This window comes from Panthera onca, chromosome C1 (assembly GCF_046562875.1).
Source record: "Panthera onca isolate mPanOnc1 chromosome C1, mPanOnc1 haplotype 2, whole genome shotgun sequence".
Classification (NCBI taxonomy): domain Eukaryota; kingdom Metazoa; phylum Chordata; class Mammalia; order Carnivora; family Felidae; genus Panthera; species Panthera onca.
Genome location: NC_138346.1, coordinates 128568517 through 128584136, shown reverse-complemented (window position 1 = coordinate 128584136; position 15620 = coordinate 128568517). Strand labels below are relative to the sequence as shown.

The 15620-nt window shown below is 45.1% G+C and overlaps 1 protein-coding gene across 5 annotated transcripts in view; it reads left to right on the top strand.

Moving 5' to 3' along the window:
* ELAPOR1 (endosome-lysosome associated apoptosis and autophagy regulator 1) overlaps positions 1-13004 on the top strand; it is a 73148-nt gene extending 60144 nt beyond the window's left edge. For 3 of the 5 annotated variants that reach the window (XM_078451586.2, XM_078451589.2, XM_078451590.2), the window contains 12 exons: positions 534-639; positions 921-1058; positions 1575-1838; positions 3139-3312; positions 8002-8182; positions 8490-8586; positions 9055-9156; positions 10488-10614; positions 10692-10870; positions 11392-11557; positions 11801-11856; positions 12718-13004. In XM_078451586.2, coding sequence (XP_078307712.1) covers positions 534-639; positions 921-1058; positions 1575-1838; positions 3139-3312; positions 8002-8182; positions 8490-8586; positions 9055-9156; positions 10488-10614; positions 10692-10870; positions 11392-11557; positions 11801-11856; positions 12718-12751 — 1624 coding nt within the window. In that variant the 3' untranslated portion in view covers positions 12752-13004. Of the gene's footprint in view, positions 1-533; positions 640-920; positions 1059-1574; positions 1839-3138; positions 3313-8001; positions 8183-8489; positions 8587-9054; positions 9157-10487; positions 10615-10691; positions 10871-11391; positions 11558-11800; positions 11857-12686 lie in introns of all 5 variants that reach the window. The other 2 variants (XM_078451587.2, XM_078451588.2) reach the window with 2 other exon arrangements.
* Positions 13005-15620: the final 2616 nt, after the last annotated feature.

Sequence of the window (15620 nt, the reverse complement as noted above, 5' to 3'; positions counted from 1 at the left end):
CATTTGACCCAGGAAAAGCTCCCACCACCCCAGAGAATGAGCTGCTAAGTGAATGTAGGTAATTTACATCTTATGATGGTGGAGTTTCTCAAACTTTAATGTGCTTATGCATCACCTAGGAATCCTGTTAGTGTGCAGATTCTGATTCAGTGGGTCTGGGGAGAGGCCTGAGGTTCTGTGCATCTAATAAGCTCGGGTTAGGGTGATGCTGCTGGTCTGGGGACCCCACTCTGCTAGTGAGGTTATATAGCATTTTACTAAGCACTCGTACATCTGGTATGCCTTTGGATCTCACCACAATGATGGAAGGTAAATAAGAAAGATATTATCACCTTCATTCTACAGATGAGAAAACTACAATTTGGCTAGGACAAGGTCACATAGCTAGGTGGCAGAATTGGACTTAATCCATTGCTGTTTCCAACATACTCAGAACTTAATCCTGTCCCCCCAGCAGACCCTTTGCTGCTGTCTGGGCTCTTCAATAAGCATTGCCTGACCTCTGGAACTGACTTTTAATTTCTGCACCATAGACCTCCACAGTCAGTGATGGCAGACACAGAGAATAAAGAGATGGCCAGGATCACATTTGTCTTTGAGACCATCTGTTCTGTGAACTGTGAGCTCTACTTCATGGTGGTATGTTTCCCTTTCCTTGTCTGCTATGGGGCTTCCAGGGACTATGGGGAGGGTTGTCCCCCCCCCCCCCCCGCCCCGCCCCATTGGCACATGAACATAACTGACAACCTGCTTATAGTGACTTCACAGAGGAAGGGCCTGGACCGTCCATCAGGAACTTAACAGTTTAACATGGGTCTGACCAACTGTAATGGGCCCTGGGATGGCAGCAGCATGGGCGCCCTGCCCCTCACCAGCCACCCAGCAATTGTACTGTCTTCACTTGTCTGTCTTGGGTTCAGGGTGTGAATTCTAGGACCAACACTCCCGTAGAGACATGGAAAGGTTCCAAGGGCAAACAATCCTACACCTATATCATCGAGGAGAATGCTACTATGAGCTTCACCTGGGCCTTCCAGAGGACTACTTTTCATGAGACAGTAAGCTCCTCCCCTTCCGCAGACCCCTGGCTTCCAGGAGACACCTCTGAGTCAGGATGATCCCTGGCATTAGCTTAAGTATGAGTGTGAGGTTCAGAATCCAAGGGTTAGAAGGATCTTAAGGAGTCCATCAGGGAACTGCCTACTCCAGCCCCTGAGAAGCACCCAGCCTTGTCCAAATGACTTCCAGGGAAGATGACACTCTAAGTACTAATACTTTTTTCCCCTTTCACAAGGAAAACACCTGCTTTTTTTCATTTATCATTATCTACTGCATATTTCCCCCATGGCACTTAATATTTTTATACAACATTTAGAGTGGGTTAGTCTTGGTTTAATGTGACACAAAATGTACATAAAGAGCTACTATTTAGTGAGAAAAAAAAAAAAGGATTCTTCCAAGACTTTTCTCAAGTATTACAGGGTAAAAGAGGGTTAAGTAGTAATTTGCTATTTCCAGAGAACTCAATTGCTGCTGATGTCTCAGCCCTCTGCCCTCTTTCCTCTTGTTTCCAGGGCAGGAAGTATACCAATGACGTCGCCAAAATCTACTCCATCAATGTCACCAACGTCATGGATGGGGTGGCCTCCTACTGCCGTCCCTGTGCCCTGGAAGCCTCTGACATGGGCTCCTCCTGCACCGCTTGTCCTGCTGGCTACTACATTGATCGGGATTCAGGAACCTGCCACTCCTGCCCCCCTAACACAATCCTGAAAGCCCACCAGCCTTATGGCATCCAGGCCTGCATGCCCTGTGGTCCAGGGACCAAGAGCAACAAGGTGCCAGCAATGTGTCATGCATCCTAACCTCGGCCCTCTGGATGAACAACCTCAGAGGGTTCCAGGACCTGGGTGGGATTTTTGAGGGGCTGATACCCAAGCATTCCCTGTAGCTTACTCCCAGGTTAAGTCCTTGAGGACACCCACCCAGGCTGTGACCATGGACGGCAAGTTCTTAGCTGTAGACATTGGTTTTCAGGGTCTAGGCCTCAGTCAAGGACAAGTCTCATCTTCAAGAGATGGGTTAGAGAGATCTGTGACTGTCTGGTCCAGAGGGTTATTTGGAATCTCTGCAGAGACTTAAAGGAAAGGAATAGGAGCTCGGGTTCACATTCAGCCTACTTCAATCCAGACAATTGTCATGGGTATTTGCCCTGAGTCCTTTGGGAAGGCAACCCACCTTTGCTAGGACATGCAGTTAATTGGCATTGCTCTCTTTTATCCTAGAGATTTCTTCTAAAGTAGAAAAGCAGTGCTGTTGCCCCCATGTACTTTCTAAAGCTAAGAAAGTTCTGTGACAGAAAGCTCTTATGTGTTCATCAATGCTTTTAAACGAATTTGTATTTTATTGATCACAACCACACAAACACACAAACATCTGTAAGGCATTGTTTATGCAGCCCATGAATGCTGCTCAGTTTAGCTGTGTAGTAAAAAGCCACAATTCTGCAGATCCCAGACAACCTCTTTTGGGCACCCTAGACTTTTGCCACTAACTTCCTCCCCTGGGGCTCCCTCTGCCGTTGTGGGAGGGAGTGGCAGTTGCATGTGGCTGCTGCTGAACGGGGAGCCTAAAACAGAGCAAGGCGGGGGGTGGTTATGGGAAATAAGTCCACTTTTGAAGCTCAGTGTCCTGCAGAGAACCTGGGAGAGAGGAGGCAGGGTTCAGTGAGTTTTAAATGGGGAGGGAGCAAGGCTTGTATTTCCTCCTCTGCCATCCTGAACACCCTTCTTCCAGTTAGCAATTCTTGTCTTCTGCTTAAAAGCAAGAAGGGCTACCTTGTGTATTGAGAGAGTTCTATATCCAGGCTGAGGGACAAGGCTATAAAAATCTGACCGAATTCCTTACTGGAAAACAGTAGATTTGCGTTTGTACATCATATATGTGCTAATAATTGAACTGTGAGATGCACATGACCCCCACTAGCCCATTTGCCTTGTTTTAATGTCCACTCAATCTGTACGTCCGCTTCTTTCACCCCTGGGCTGGACCAGGCCGGGGACGATAGCCACCCCTCTCCACTACAGTCTCTTCCAAGTTCTGCCCACGCAGCGGGCCTGACGGACCCTTTCCCCTCAGATCCACTCTCTGTGCTACAATGACTGCACCTTCTCGATCAGCACTCCAACCAGGGTTTTGGACTACAACTTCCTGGCTTTGGCAAAAACCGTCTCTCTGGCTGGAGGGCCAAGCTTCACTTCCAAAGGGCTGAAATACTTCCATCACTTTACCCTCAGTCTGTGTGGAAACCAGGTAAGGTGTACGCGAGCTGATGGCGTCATATTAAAAGAGGACATCAGTGGGTCAGAGCCAGAGATGACACAGGAGCAAAGCCAAAAAAAAAACAAAAAACAAAAAACAGGCATCAGGCGGTTTAGGAAACTGAAAGGTTTCTAAGTGATTATTATTCTCCCTAAGGACCTTTTCCTATAAAATCAGATGTTTGGTTTATAAACATTTAGGAAAATAAAGGTGTTCAAGATAAGATGTTCGTTTACTCCTACCTGACTTTTATTCTTTTAAAATGAATATGTAAAAACAATGCAGAAGGAAGATTCTGTTCCCTTTAAAAAGCAGTCTTCACTAATCATGGAACTTGTTATTTGTTTTCTTCCCCCCCCCTTTTTTTAAATTTAAATTTTAGTTAGTTAACATACAGTGCAACATTGATTTCAGAAGTAGAATTCAGTGATTCATCACTTACATACAACACCCAGTGCTTATCACAACAAGTGCCCTCCTTAGTACCCATCACCCATCTGGCCCATCCCCCACCTACCTCCAGCTGTCAACCCATAGTTTGTTCTCTATCAATTAAAAAATCCCTTACAAGAGAGCCAAAGCATAAGAGACTGTTAAAAACTGAGAACAAACTGAGGGTTGATGGGGGGTGGGAGGGAGGGCAGGGTGGGTGATGGGTATTGAGGAGGGCACCTTTTGGGATGAGCACTGGGTGTTGTATGGAAACCAATTTGAGAGTAAATTTCATATATTAAAAAATAAAAATAAAATTAAAAAAAATAAAATAAAAAAAATAATAAAAATAAAAAATCCCTTACAGGGGCGCCTGGGTGGCTCAGTCCGTTGAGCATCCAGTTTCGGCTCAGGTCATGATCTCACGGTTTGTGAGTTTGAGCCCCCGTCAGGCTCTGTGCTGACAGCTTGGAGCATGGAGCCTGGAGCCTACTTCAGATTTTGTGTCTCTGTGTCTCTCTGCCCCTCCCCCACTTGTGCTCTGTCTCTCTCTGTCAAAAGTAAATAAAATGTAAAAAAAAATTTTTTTTAAATACCTTATGGTTTGTTTCCCTCTCTTCTCTTCCCTCCTCTTCCCATACGTTCATCTGTTTTGTTTCTTAAATTCCATCATATGGTTAAATCATATGGTATTAGTCTTTCTCTGATTGACTTATTTTGCTTAGCATAATAAATTCTAGCTCCATCCACATCACTGCAAATGGCAAGATTTCATTCTTTTTGATGGCTGAGTAATATTCCATTGTATATATACCACATTTTTAATTTAATTTTATTTTTTTTAACGTTTATTTATTTTTTGAGACAGAGAAAGACAAAGCATGAACGGGGGAGGGTCAGAGAGAGGGAGATACAGAATCTGAAACAGGCTCCAGGCTCTGAGCTGTCAGCACAGAGCCCGACGCAGGGCTCGAACTCACAGACCGCGAGATCATGACCTGAGCCGAAGTCGGCCGCTTAACCGACTGAGCCACCCAGGAGCCCCAATACCACATTTTTATTCATTCGTCAATCAATGGACATTTGGGTTCTCTCCACAGTTTGGCTATTGTTGATAATGCTGCTAAATTGTCAATAGTTTGAATCTGTATTTTTGTATCCTTTGGATAAATACCTAACAGTGCAATTGCTGGGTCATGGGATAGTTCTACTTTTAGTTTCTTGAGGAACCTCCATACTATTCTCCAGAGTGGCTGTGCCAGTTTGCATTCCCACTAACAGTGCCAGAGGCTTCCCTGTTATTTGTTTTCTAAAGGCTGGATAAAATAAACTGTTTGTAGTTCATCCCTGTGAACCTTTGCTGACAGTATAAAAGAAAGTAATGTGAAAGGCTTTACAGGATATTAAAAGAATGTTATGTTCAGCCATTTCATGCTGCTGCAAATATTTTGGATCAAAAATTCAAAGGCAGAAATTAAAGGGCAATCACACCGCTACTGCACTTAACTAAATCACAAACAAGGCAGGATTCATAGTTGGAGAGTTATTAGTTTCAAATATTACAAAATAAAGAGCATCTTGAGCCTTTAGTCTGTGACCCTGTGAGGCAGTGAGGCCTTTACACAGCACAGCTTTACCACCTTCTGTAGCGTGCAAAAAAAATTTGACTTGTGTTTATGTAGACAACAGGCCAAGAAATAAACTAATCAATATTCTATGGCAATTATGTCTTAATAAAAGAAAGGAAGGAAGGAAGGAGGGAAGGAAGGAAGGAAGGAAGGAAGGAAGAAAAGAACTAATCTATGGAAAGTTCGAGATACATGTCTCTATCTTGTCTTTCAAAGTCTTTGAAGAAGTTAAAATGAAGCTTGCACAGTGAGTTAGTGATAACTCAGGAATTGAGACTGATTAAAGGAAGACCATGTAGTAAAAGTTTCATTCAGTGAGCTGGAAGGGCGATGAAGATGTGGAGTTTGGAGAGATTGCCTTCTTTTCTTTGCTCCTTTTATCTTTTCAGAAATGCTTACTGTGTACTGTCACACTACAGACTGGCATTTCAAAGACAAAATAACTCTTTGTTTTACCATAAGGTACAGATTTCTTTCTGTTCTCATGTTCCTTATTTCTTACACTCTAAAAAATAAACTAAGAACCACCAGATTTAGCAACTGACATTGCTTCATTTTTAACAAAACTTAGAATATTGAAAATCCTACATTGTAAATGCTTAATACACTTACATTTTAAAAAATTTTATTAAGTTCTATTTATTTTAATTTTTTAATGTTTATTTATTTTGAGAGAGAGAGAGAGGCAGAGAGGCACAGAGACAGAGAGACAGAGTGCAAGCAGGGGAGGGGCAGAGAGGGAGGGAGACACAGAATGTGAAGCAGGCTCCAGGCTCTGAGCTGTCAGCACAGAGCCCGATGCGGGGCTTGATCTCACAAACCGTGAGATCATGACCTGAGCCAAAGTTGGACACTCAACCGACTGAGCCACCCAGGCACCCCAGAAAAAATTTTATTAAGTTTAAAATTTTAATCCTGGTATAGTTAAAATACTGTGTTATATTAGTGTCAGGTATATAATACAGTGATTCAACACTTCCATATATCACCCTGTGCTCATCGTGATAAGTGTGCTCCTTAATCCCCATCACCTATTTACCCCATCCCCCCACCCACCTCCTCTCTGATAAAACACCAGTTTGTTCTCTATAGTTAAGAGTCTGTTTCTTGGTTTGCCTCTCTCTCTCTTTTTCCCCTCTTTTGTTCATTTCCTTTGTTTCTTAAATTCCACATATGAGTGAAATCATAGGTATTCATCTTTCTCTGTCTGACTTATTTCATTTAGCATTATACTCTCTGGCTCCAACCATGTTGTGGCAAAAGGCAAAATTTCATTCTTTCTTATGGCCAAACAATATTCCATTGTGTGTATATACCACATCTTCTTTATCCATTAATATATCGGTGGACACTTGGGCTGCTTCAATTATTTGGCTATTGTAAATCATGCTGCAATAAACTTAGGGGTGCAGGGGCACCTGGGTTGCTCAGTCAGTTTAGTATCCAACTCTTGATTTTGGCTCAGGTCATGATCTCACATCGAGCCCCACGTTGGGCTCCATGCTGGGCATGGAGCATACTTAGGATATTCTCTCTCTCTGTCTCTCTCTCTCTGTCTTTCTCTCTCTCTCTCCCCCTTCCTCTGCTGCTCCCCAACTCAAGCTCTCATTGTCTCTCTCTCAAAATAAATAAATATAAATTTTTTTAAAAATATTGAAAAGATTATTTTAATTTTTTTAAATGTTTATTTTTGAGAGAGAGAGGGTGACACAAAATCTGAAACAGCCTCCAGGCTCTGAGCTGTCAGCACAGAGCCCAATGCGGGACTCAAACCCATGAACTGTTAGATCATGAGCTGAGCCAAAGTCAGATGCCTAACCGACTGAGCCACCCAGGCGCCCCACAAATGATTTTATATTAGCAGACAAGTTATATATTGATATTCCACAAATTTAACATTTTTTTCAAGAACAACATCTCAGTGTTTCCTCTACTATAAAATCTCCAGGAGGAAGGAGTCTTATGCCTACCATCTTCCAGAGTTCTCTACAGTGAGAGTTGTTATGGAATGTTTATTTCTTGGCATGTTCTCTATATAAACACAAACTTTCTTCTCTTGATACATTTTTTAAAATGGACTAGGTTCTAATTATTTCCCAGATGTCCTACCTCAAGGCAGGGAGGCAGTTACTTATGGGGTCTGTTTCAACTGCTGGGAATCTCTGTCTGGAAAGTGCTCCCAAGACAAGCACAGTGGAATCAGAGCACTAAGGGAGACACAGAGAGGGAATGTTCAAAAATTTCAGGAAACCAGTCATATATTTCAGCAGCTATCTAGAAAACTGGTCAGGGTAAGGTGGGCTGGTAGATTAGAGCTCCAGATTGTTTGCCACCATCACGACACCACTTATACAAGGTTCCCACGTGATTGCAAGGAAACAAAAAGGCTTGCGACCCCTGGGCCAGGCTTCCAGAAACTAGGACACCTAGGCCTTATTTTTAGCATAAAAAAAAAAAAAAAGTCTGTTTTATAATTAGATCTGGGATGAATCATTCCACTGCAACATACCATCGGAAGGCTGAAATTTCAGATGTGAAAAAGCTGTGCCCTCCTTCCTTTTGGGAGTTCTATGACCATTCACTGCTCCCCACTTCATCCTCTCTGTGTCTGCCAACCCAGGGTAAGAAAATGTCCGTGTGTGCCGACAATGTCACTGACCTCCGAATTCCTGAGGGTGAGTCGGGTTTCTCCAAATCCATCACCGCCTACATCTGCCAGGCGGTCATCATCCCCCCGGAGGTGACAGGCTACAAGGCTGGAGTGTCCTCGCAGCCTGTCAGCCTGGCTGACCGACTTATCGGTGAGTGAATCAGCCGCTGCAGCCTGTTTGGGCTTGTATATGTGTAAGAGAGAGTGAGGCTACCAGGCTCTGAGGTGAAAAGGTCCCCCAGATGAGGGACCCAACCTCCTGACCTTTGTTTTCCATTCCATCTTGGGATGCCACGTGCCCCCTGGGGCTTCTGACAAACCTTGGTTCACCCTTTCATGAGCCACTCTGGGGTGTGATGAGATGGAGGAAGGTTGGATGTTGACAGGTATTGAAAGAATTGAAGTGGTTGCCGGCTCATGCTACTAGTGACAACTAATTAGGAGCTCTAATTTGGCAGGGGTGACAACAGATATGACTCTGAATGGAATCACCTCCCCAGCCGAACTTTTCCACCCGGAGTCCTTGGGAATACCGGACGTGATCTTCTTTTATAGGTGACGATGAGAGACCAGTCTGTACAAGGGAAACCTAGGCCCCTCCACAATTTCTGGTGCATCCCTCTCTCCAGCCACCTACTTATCAAGCCAGAACATACCCGATGTCTAGCAGAACCACCCAGCAGTGACAGCTACAGGCTGGGAGCCATTGATTCCCAGCTTCTGGGGTATTACTGGGGCAGATGTGCCCTGGAGGCAGGGAGAAATACGGGATTATCTGTGGCTGACTTCCCTTCCTGCCTTAGGAGACTCCGGTGTTATGGATATGCTAACCTTTCCTGGACCAGTGCCTTTCCCCTTGACCACATCTCCCCGATCCCCACTCTCTCACTGTATAACCCCAGTCCTGTGCACTCCCAAGTCCTGACTTCCCCAGCAAGGAAACTGTTCCATGTTGACGTCAACGACTCTCCAATGGCACAGGTGAGTGATTCGTTCCCCTATGGGGGTTGGCTTTCTCTGCAGGTCCAGTGATGTGACCCAGTCCTGCAGTTCTGGGAGATCAGCCACCGTCCGTGTCAGATGCAGTCCACTGAAACCCGCCCCTGGAAGTCTGTCATTGCCTAGGTAAAGGGGTGTAACAAAAGGTCTCCCTTCTTTGGACTCATTTCATCCCAAGAGCCAAAGAGAAAACAGTCTGAGAGCCATTCATTGGCTCTTGGGGACACAGTCATGGCTCCAAATTCTCGATCTTCAGATGTCAAGAATGGGGCAGAAGGATGAGTCAAAGCGACTCTCGCATTCCCATACCATTATGGGGACAGCGGCATAGCCAAGTGATTATTTGATTCATCTCCTCCCCTTACTAGCTATGTTATTGTGCATACATTTCTTATCTTCTCTGGGCCTCTTTTTCCTTATCTGTAAAATGAGGGTAATAATAAGTTCCCTCAGGGGGTGGTTGTGAACTTGTGGACTTCTCATGGTGTCTGGCATATGTACTCGCTATTATTAGGATGAGTAACGGTTTAAGGAATCCTAAGAATCTCTCCACAAATAAAAGACCCAATTCTGAGTTTAATAGCTGAGTGCATTAAATCGAGAATTCTGGAACCAGTTTGATGACCGCACCCCTCCCCCACCTCCTTTTTTTGCCCCACCTAACCCCAACTAACATTTTGAGGGGCACTGGTGTCTTTTGTGTGTGTGTATTTTTTTATTTTTATTTTTTTAGTGTTTGTTTATTTTTGGGAGAGAGACAGAGTGCGAGTTGGGGAGGTGTAGAGAGAGGGAAACACAGAATCTGAAGCAGGCTCCAGGCTCTGAGCTGTCAGCACAGAGCCCAATGCAGGGCTCAAACCCACAAACTGCCAAGATCACGACCTGAGCTGAAGTTGGACGCTCAACCGACTGAGCCACCCAGGCAGAGGGGCACTAGTGTCTTGAGGAACAAGGTTTGGGAAATGTTGCTCCTAAATAAGAGCCACTCAGGGAGACGGGGAACAAAGCAGGATGTTTTGACTCCGCAGTGGTGTCAAAATGTAAGACCGCTTTTCTTGTTGTTGTAAACATCACAGTAAAGCACATAACAGCTACCCATGACCCGAAGTCTATTCCTGAAACCCACCCCCAGGTAGCTGCATCAGAGTGGCTTTTTGCAAAATGTCACAAGTCCATGGAGAGAACAGGAGCCTCTGAAGTGTTGGTTGGGGCAGCCATGCTAGAGCTCAGACACCTGACATTAGCTGTGATAATGTCAGCAAAACAAACGGGCAGAGAGTAGAGAGCCCGGTGGAGGGTGGGAGATCAGAGAGCAAGACCTGTGTTAAGGACTAGTTGGAAGGGTCCTGGTGGGGTTCACAGTTTGGCAAGGAGAGGATGGATCAGGCAAGCTATAAGATGACAGGACTCCCACCACCCAGCCAGTGAGCGCTCAAGTCTCTTTTCTGCTTTGTCAGCACATGCTCCGATGGGACCTGTGATGGCTGTAACTTCCACTTCCTGTGGGAGAGTGTGGCTGCTTGTCCGCTCTGCTCCCCTGCTGACTACCACGCTATTGTCAGCAGCTGCGTGGCTGGGATCCAGGTGGGTTTCTCTCCTTGGGGATGTCCCATGAGAGAAGGGAATGTGACCTCTAAGTTTCTTGTTTTCCTCCCCAACAGAAGACTACCTATGTGTGGCGAGAACCAAAGCTATGCGCGGGTGGCATCTCCCTGCCTGAGCAGAGAGTCACCATCTGCAAAACAATCGATTTCTGGCTGAAAGTGGGCATCTCTGCTGGCACCTGTACTGCCATCCTCCTCACCGTCTTGACCTGTTACTTTTGGAAAAAGAATCAAAAGTACATGATGGGGTATTGGAGTTTGGGGATGGACAGGGTTGGATCTTCGAAGTGGGAGGAGAACATCTGAGGGTTAAATTCATGGGGCTGTCCTCTGGAGTTGGCCACAGACGCTGTGACTCTGGCCAGAGACTGGTTGAGCCACTTATCCAACATATGTATTGGTTATCCTGACTCTTGAACACGGACAGTATCACACGGCAGTCTATAAATGGCTATTAGATGCTCAAAAGAAAAGCAAAGAGTATCCTAAATCTGTTGTTATTATTAACAATTAAAATAATAAATTTATGATTCCAATATTTCTATTAAGCTTTGGGAACACAGAAATAGCCAGACTTAAGGAAAAAAGATCACTGAACTGGAAATCAAGATTCCTTAGCTATATGCCCAGCCCTCACACCATTTTGCTGTTTCAGATTCCTTATCTATGGTTACCTGTTTGTAGCCCAGCCTCTCTCTCTCCTCCCTCCCTTATTCCACATTTTGTTGTCTTATCTTTCCCATCCCCTGTCTCATAGACTGGAGTACAAGTACTCCAAGCTGGTGATGAATGCTACCCTCAAGGACTGCGACCTGCCAGCAGCCGACAGTTGTGCCATCATGGAAGGCGAGGATGTGGAGGATGACCTCATTTTTACCAGCAAGAAGTCACTCTTTGGGAAGATCAAATCGTTTACCTCCAAGGTAGGGAGGCTCGTCAGTGCACTGAGGTCAGCCTGGAGGGCTGGAGAAGACACGAGTCCTAGGACACTGAATGGTCCCACACTGTTCAGGGATCACTACTCTGCTCCCCACCCTCCCTACTGTTCTGTCCCTTCACCCTCAAAATCCTGGCTTCTGCCTTCTGTATTTCCACACCTTTATTATTTCCCATGGGGTCCAAGGCTGCTCTTGACCAGGCTCCTTCTCTCCCAACATGCACTCCAGTTGATGAACTGTTTGGGCCTTTTAACTTCCAGAAGGAGTATTGAACCATCTACGTTGTAAGAATCATTTCCCCCCACCCCCACCCCTTTTTTATTTTTGAGGGTGGGGAAGAAGTGGTCTCTAGGATCAACTTCTGATAGAAGCGAGGCTCTCCTTTGACCAGTGGAGGGTGCTGTCCCCTGATGTCTGGGCCTGGTCCTTTGGGAGCTGAGTCAACAGCTAAGTCTAGGCTGCTCACCACTGAGCATTGTGGAGCTGGGAGAGTTGGCTCTGTCCGTGTGGCTGGGTGAGCGAGTTTGAAGCTCATAAATGCAATACCCACAACCCTGTCGCTGGGTGTGGGGCCAGCAGAGAGCGTCCAAGCAACTCCTCCAGGGCCACAGCCCTCTACAGTCCCACTCTGCCAGAACGCACACCTCACTGCTGCCCTGAACCAGTTCATCAAACAGGTGTGGGCGGGGAGGGTGGTAAGAAGAGAGGAGAGGACTGGAAGGTTGGTGAGGGAAGGAGGGCGGGTAGGTGTTTAGATTGTAGAATCTCATTCCCTTTGTACTGACCTATCAGGGTGACTCCCTTGGCCTTTTTAAAAATCGTGTGTGTGTGTGTGTGTGTGTGTGTGTGTGTGTGTGTGTGTGTTTAACCAATAGGAGAACAATTTACCCTGGGACCCCTGAGTCTTTCTGGGCTTTTAGAATTCAGCAAAGATGCAAAGCAGGGGGTTTTAAAGATTTTTCTCATCCTCTGACTGACTGAAAGGACCAAGAAGAATAGAGGGAATCTTATATCTGTTTCCACAAAGCCGCTGGAAACAGGAATTCCATAAGGGTTCCTTCTGTCACCTCTTTTCCCTTTCTCTCCTTTGTTCGGCAAACTTGCCCCCCTGCAGCAGCCAGCTCCTGTCACCATCTCTCTTTCAGAGGACTCCTGATGGATTTGACTCCGTGCCACTGAAGACATCCTCAGGAGGCCCAGACATGGACCTGTGAGAGGCACCGCCCTGCCTCCCCTGCCTCCTCACCTCGGCACATCACCTTGCAAGCCTGTGGCGATTTGGGTGCCAGCTTCCTGCTGGAAATCTCTTCATTGTGGCCTTATCAGAAGAAGTTTGAATTTCAGATATCTGTTTTTTTTTATAGAGTACCCAAACCCTCCTTTCTGCTTGCCTCAAACCTGTCAAATACACCCACACTTTGTTTGTATATTACTCCCTTGCTTGCATCTTGTTTCCCAAAATGGTCCAGCCTTGCCAGAGCCATGGCTTCGTCTGCTCATAATTCTTATAGCACTGGAATGAAAAGTTTTCTTTCTTCTTAAGTATAGAAACAACTTCCTCTGTCCTCTTATTGAAGGGCAGAAGCAGCTGGGAGTTTTTCTGATGATATGCCCTCAGCTCCTGATCTCTTTAGGAGAGAGGCTGGGTGAGGAGGGTGTGGGCATTCCCTCCTGGACCTGTGTGGTGGCCTGGATTCACCGCTCCTGGATAACCAACTCAAACTGAGTTTCATGGATAGGCTGAGGGCAAGGTGAGTAAGGCCTGGGGAAGAAAAGGCTCAATAAGCACAAAGAGAGGCAACCAGGAAAGTTTTGTTTTGTTTTGTTTTGTTTTGTTTTGTTTTGTTTTGTTTTTTAAACTAGGTACTTCAACTCCCTTTCCTAAGTAAGTCATAAATATTCTCATAGGAACCAAAGGAAAAAGTGCACCAAGAAAATGCCCAAGCCCTGGTGGATCTATTCTCCCCCCACACTTTTTTTTTTTTTTTAACATCCCACCATCTCCCTGTGACACTAAAGAGAAAAGGTAAGCCCCAAACACAGATGTTTTAGCTTTATTCTCTGCTTGCTTTTACCCACAGAGATGACAAACCCTACCAGTAAGGAAAATTTCCTGTCCTTGAGGGCCCCATTCCTAGAGGCTTGAGCCATAGCATGGAACTGGAGTATCTTATGTTGAAAGAACACAAGGAGGTCAAGGTTTTGATGGGGCCATACCAGGGGATGCAGCCCACAATGGGATGAACCTGAGGTGGCCAGGATGTCTGCCTCTAAGCTTAACTCACTCATCTGCTCAGCTACCAAATAAACATTTTCTAGGTGGGCCAAAAGAGGAATTGACTCCCAACCCCTACTACAACCACAGAACCAGATCAGTCTTCAAGGAGGAAAGACTAGGGGGAGTTGAACAAGATGTGTAGCAAACTGGAACACCTCACACTTTCAAGTCTCTATCCTTCTCTTTCTCCTGTTCTCATTTCCTATGTGTGCTAAAAAACTAAAAAGACTTCCCAATTTCTGGCAGCATCCCTTTTGAAAGGTGAGTAAAGTGAGTGTCCTCTGTGCCCCTTTTCTCTACTTTTGCACCAAGTATAATCGATGGACTTCCAGTGACTACAATGGCAAAAACAGTGCAAAGCTTAAATTCTGGTTTCCTTTCTAATACTGGCAATTCTCCCTCCCTATCAAGCTAGCACGACCATCCCTCGGTCAAGGGCCCAGTTACCCATGCTTGTACGTATCTCCTTTTTTGGGTGGCCGCTTGGTGCCCAGAGGGTAGGCAGAGAAGGGGGTTGGCATTTCTAAGTGGTTTGTCTGCCATAAAAATGGTTTGCTGATCTGGTTAACCACTGCTGCCCTGGCAGTGGTTTTATAAAAGGGTCAGTGAGAACCAGGCCCTGCTGTCACTTCTGGTCATCAGTAGCACTGCTGAAGGCAGGTAGTCCCTTTGGTTCAATAAACCTAGAAACTTTTTTGGGGGGTGTCCTCCTCTTATGGGAGTCGGGCTCTCAGACCCTGCAGCAATGTTGGAATTTCTTCCAACAGATGCAAACACCTAGCTCCTGAACTCCAGCCTCAAGTTTTCTGTAGCCTCAGTTAACACCCTGGGTACCTGCTTCCCCACTGAATAATTTTCTTTTGTGACAAGAGCCATACAAGGTCCTTAGGCACCTTCGAAGCAGTAGGAAAAAGTATATACCCTGTTGACTTCTTTATTCTGACATCTTGAAACTGAGTGCCCACAGAGCAACCTCAAATTCCACTGATTCAATGTTGTTATAATGCTTTAAGCATCTCCTTTTTACTATTGCTTAGTGTACCGACTTCCCTGTGTCCTGCCAGGGAGCTCCTCAGTTATGATATCGGGGTCACCTGTGACTTAGACATATTAGATGTTTTTTAATAGCCCTATTAAGATATCATTCACAAACCATATAATTGAGTCATTGAAAATATAAAACTCAATGGATTTCAGTATATTCACAGAATTGTGCAGCCATCACCATAATGAATTTTAGAAGAGACACGTTAGATTTTATATGGGAAGAGCATTTAGCTCTTAAACAAAGGCAATAGTGGTTTGCTTCTGGGGGAGGAAGTGTGGGCTCTGGAGACAAAATACTTAAATCCCATTTGGTTACCTAGAGTTCTAGAAGACACAAGTAATTCTCATCACGTAGGCATCACCTGATTCGGCTGGGAAAACAAACATTGTGGTGTGTTCAAGGACTGGGAGATTTCTTATGCCAATACAACTTTTTTTTTTTTTTTTTGTCTGACTCTACATTAAAGATAAGACTGACTATATTTATACAACAGAGACTTTGTAACGGATTTTTCAGCCTTGTGAAACCAAATTTTTGTCTCATCAGGACTGCTTGGATTTCCTTTTTATTCTGTATTCCAAGAGTTTATAGTTTGTTAGGGGATGGCTATTGCATGTCATATTTTTTCCTTTCCTTTTTCTTTTTTTTTTTTTTTTTTTGGTGAAATAAAAACATATGTTTCAAGTTGTTTTTCTCGAACATGGGTTGGGTGGCCAGATGGG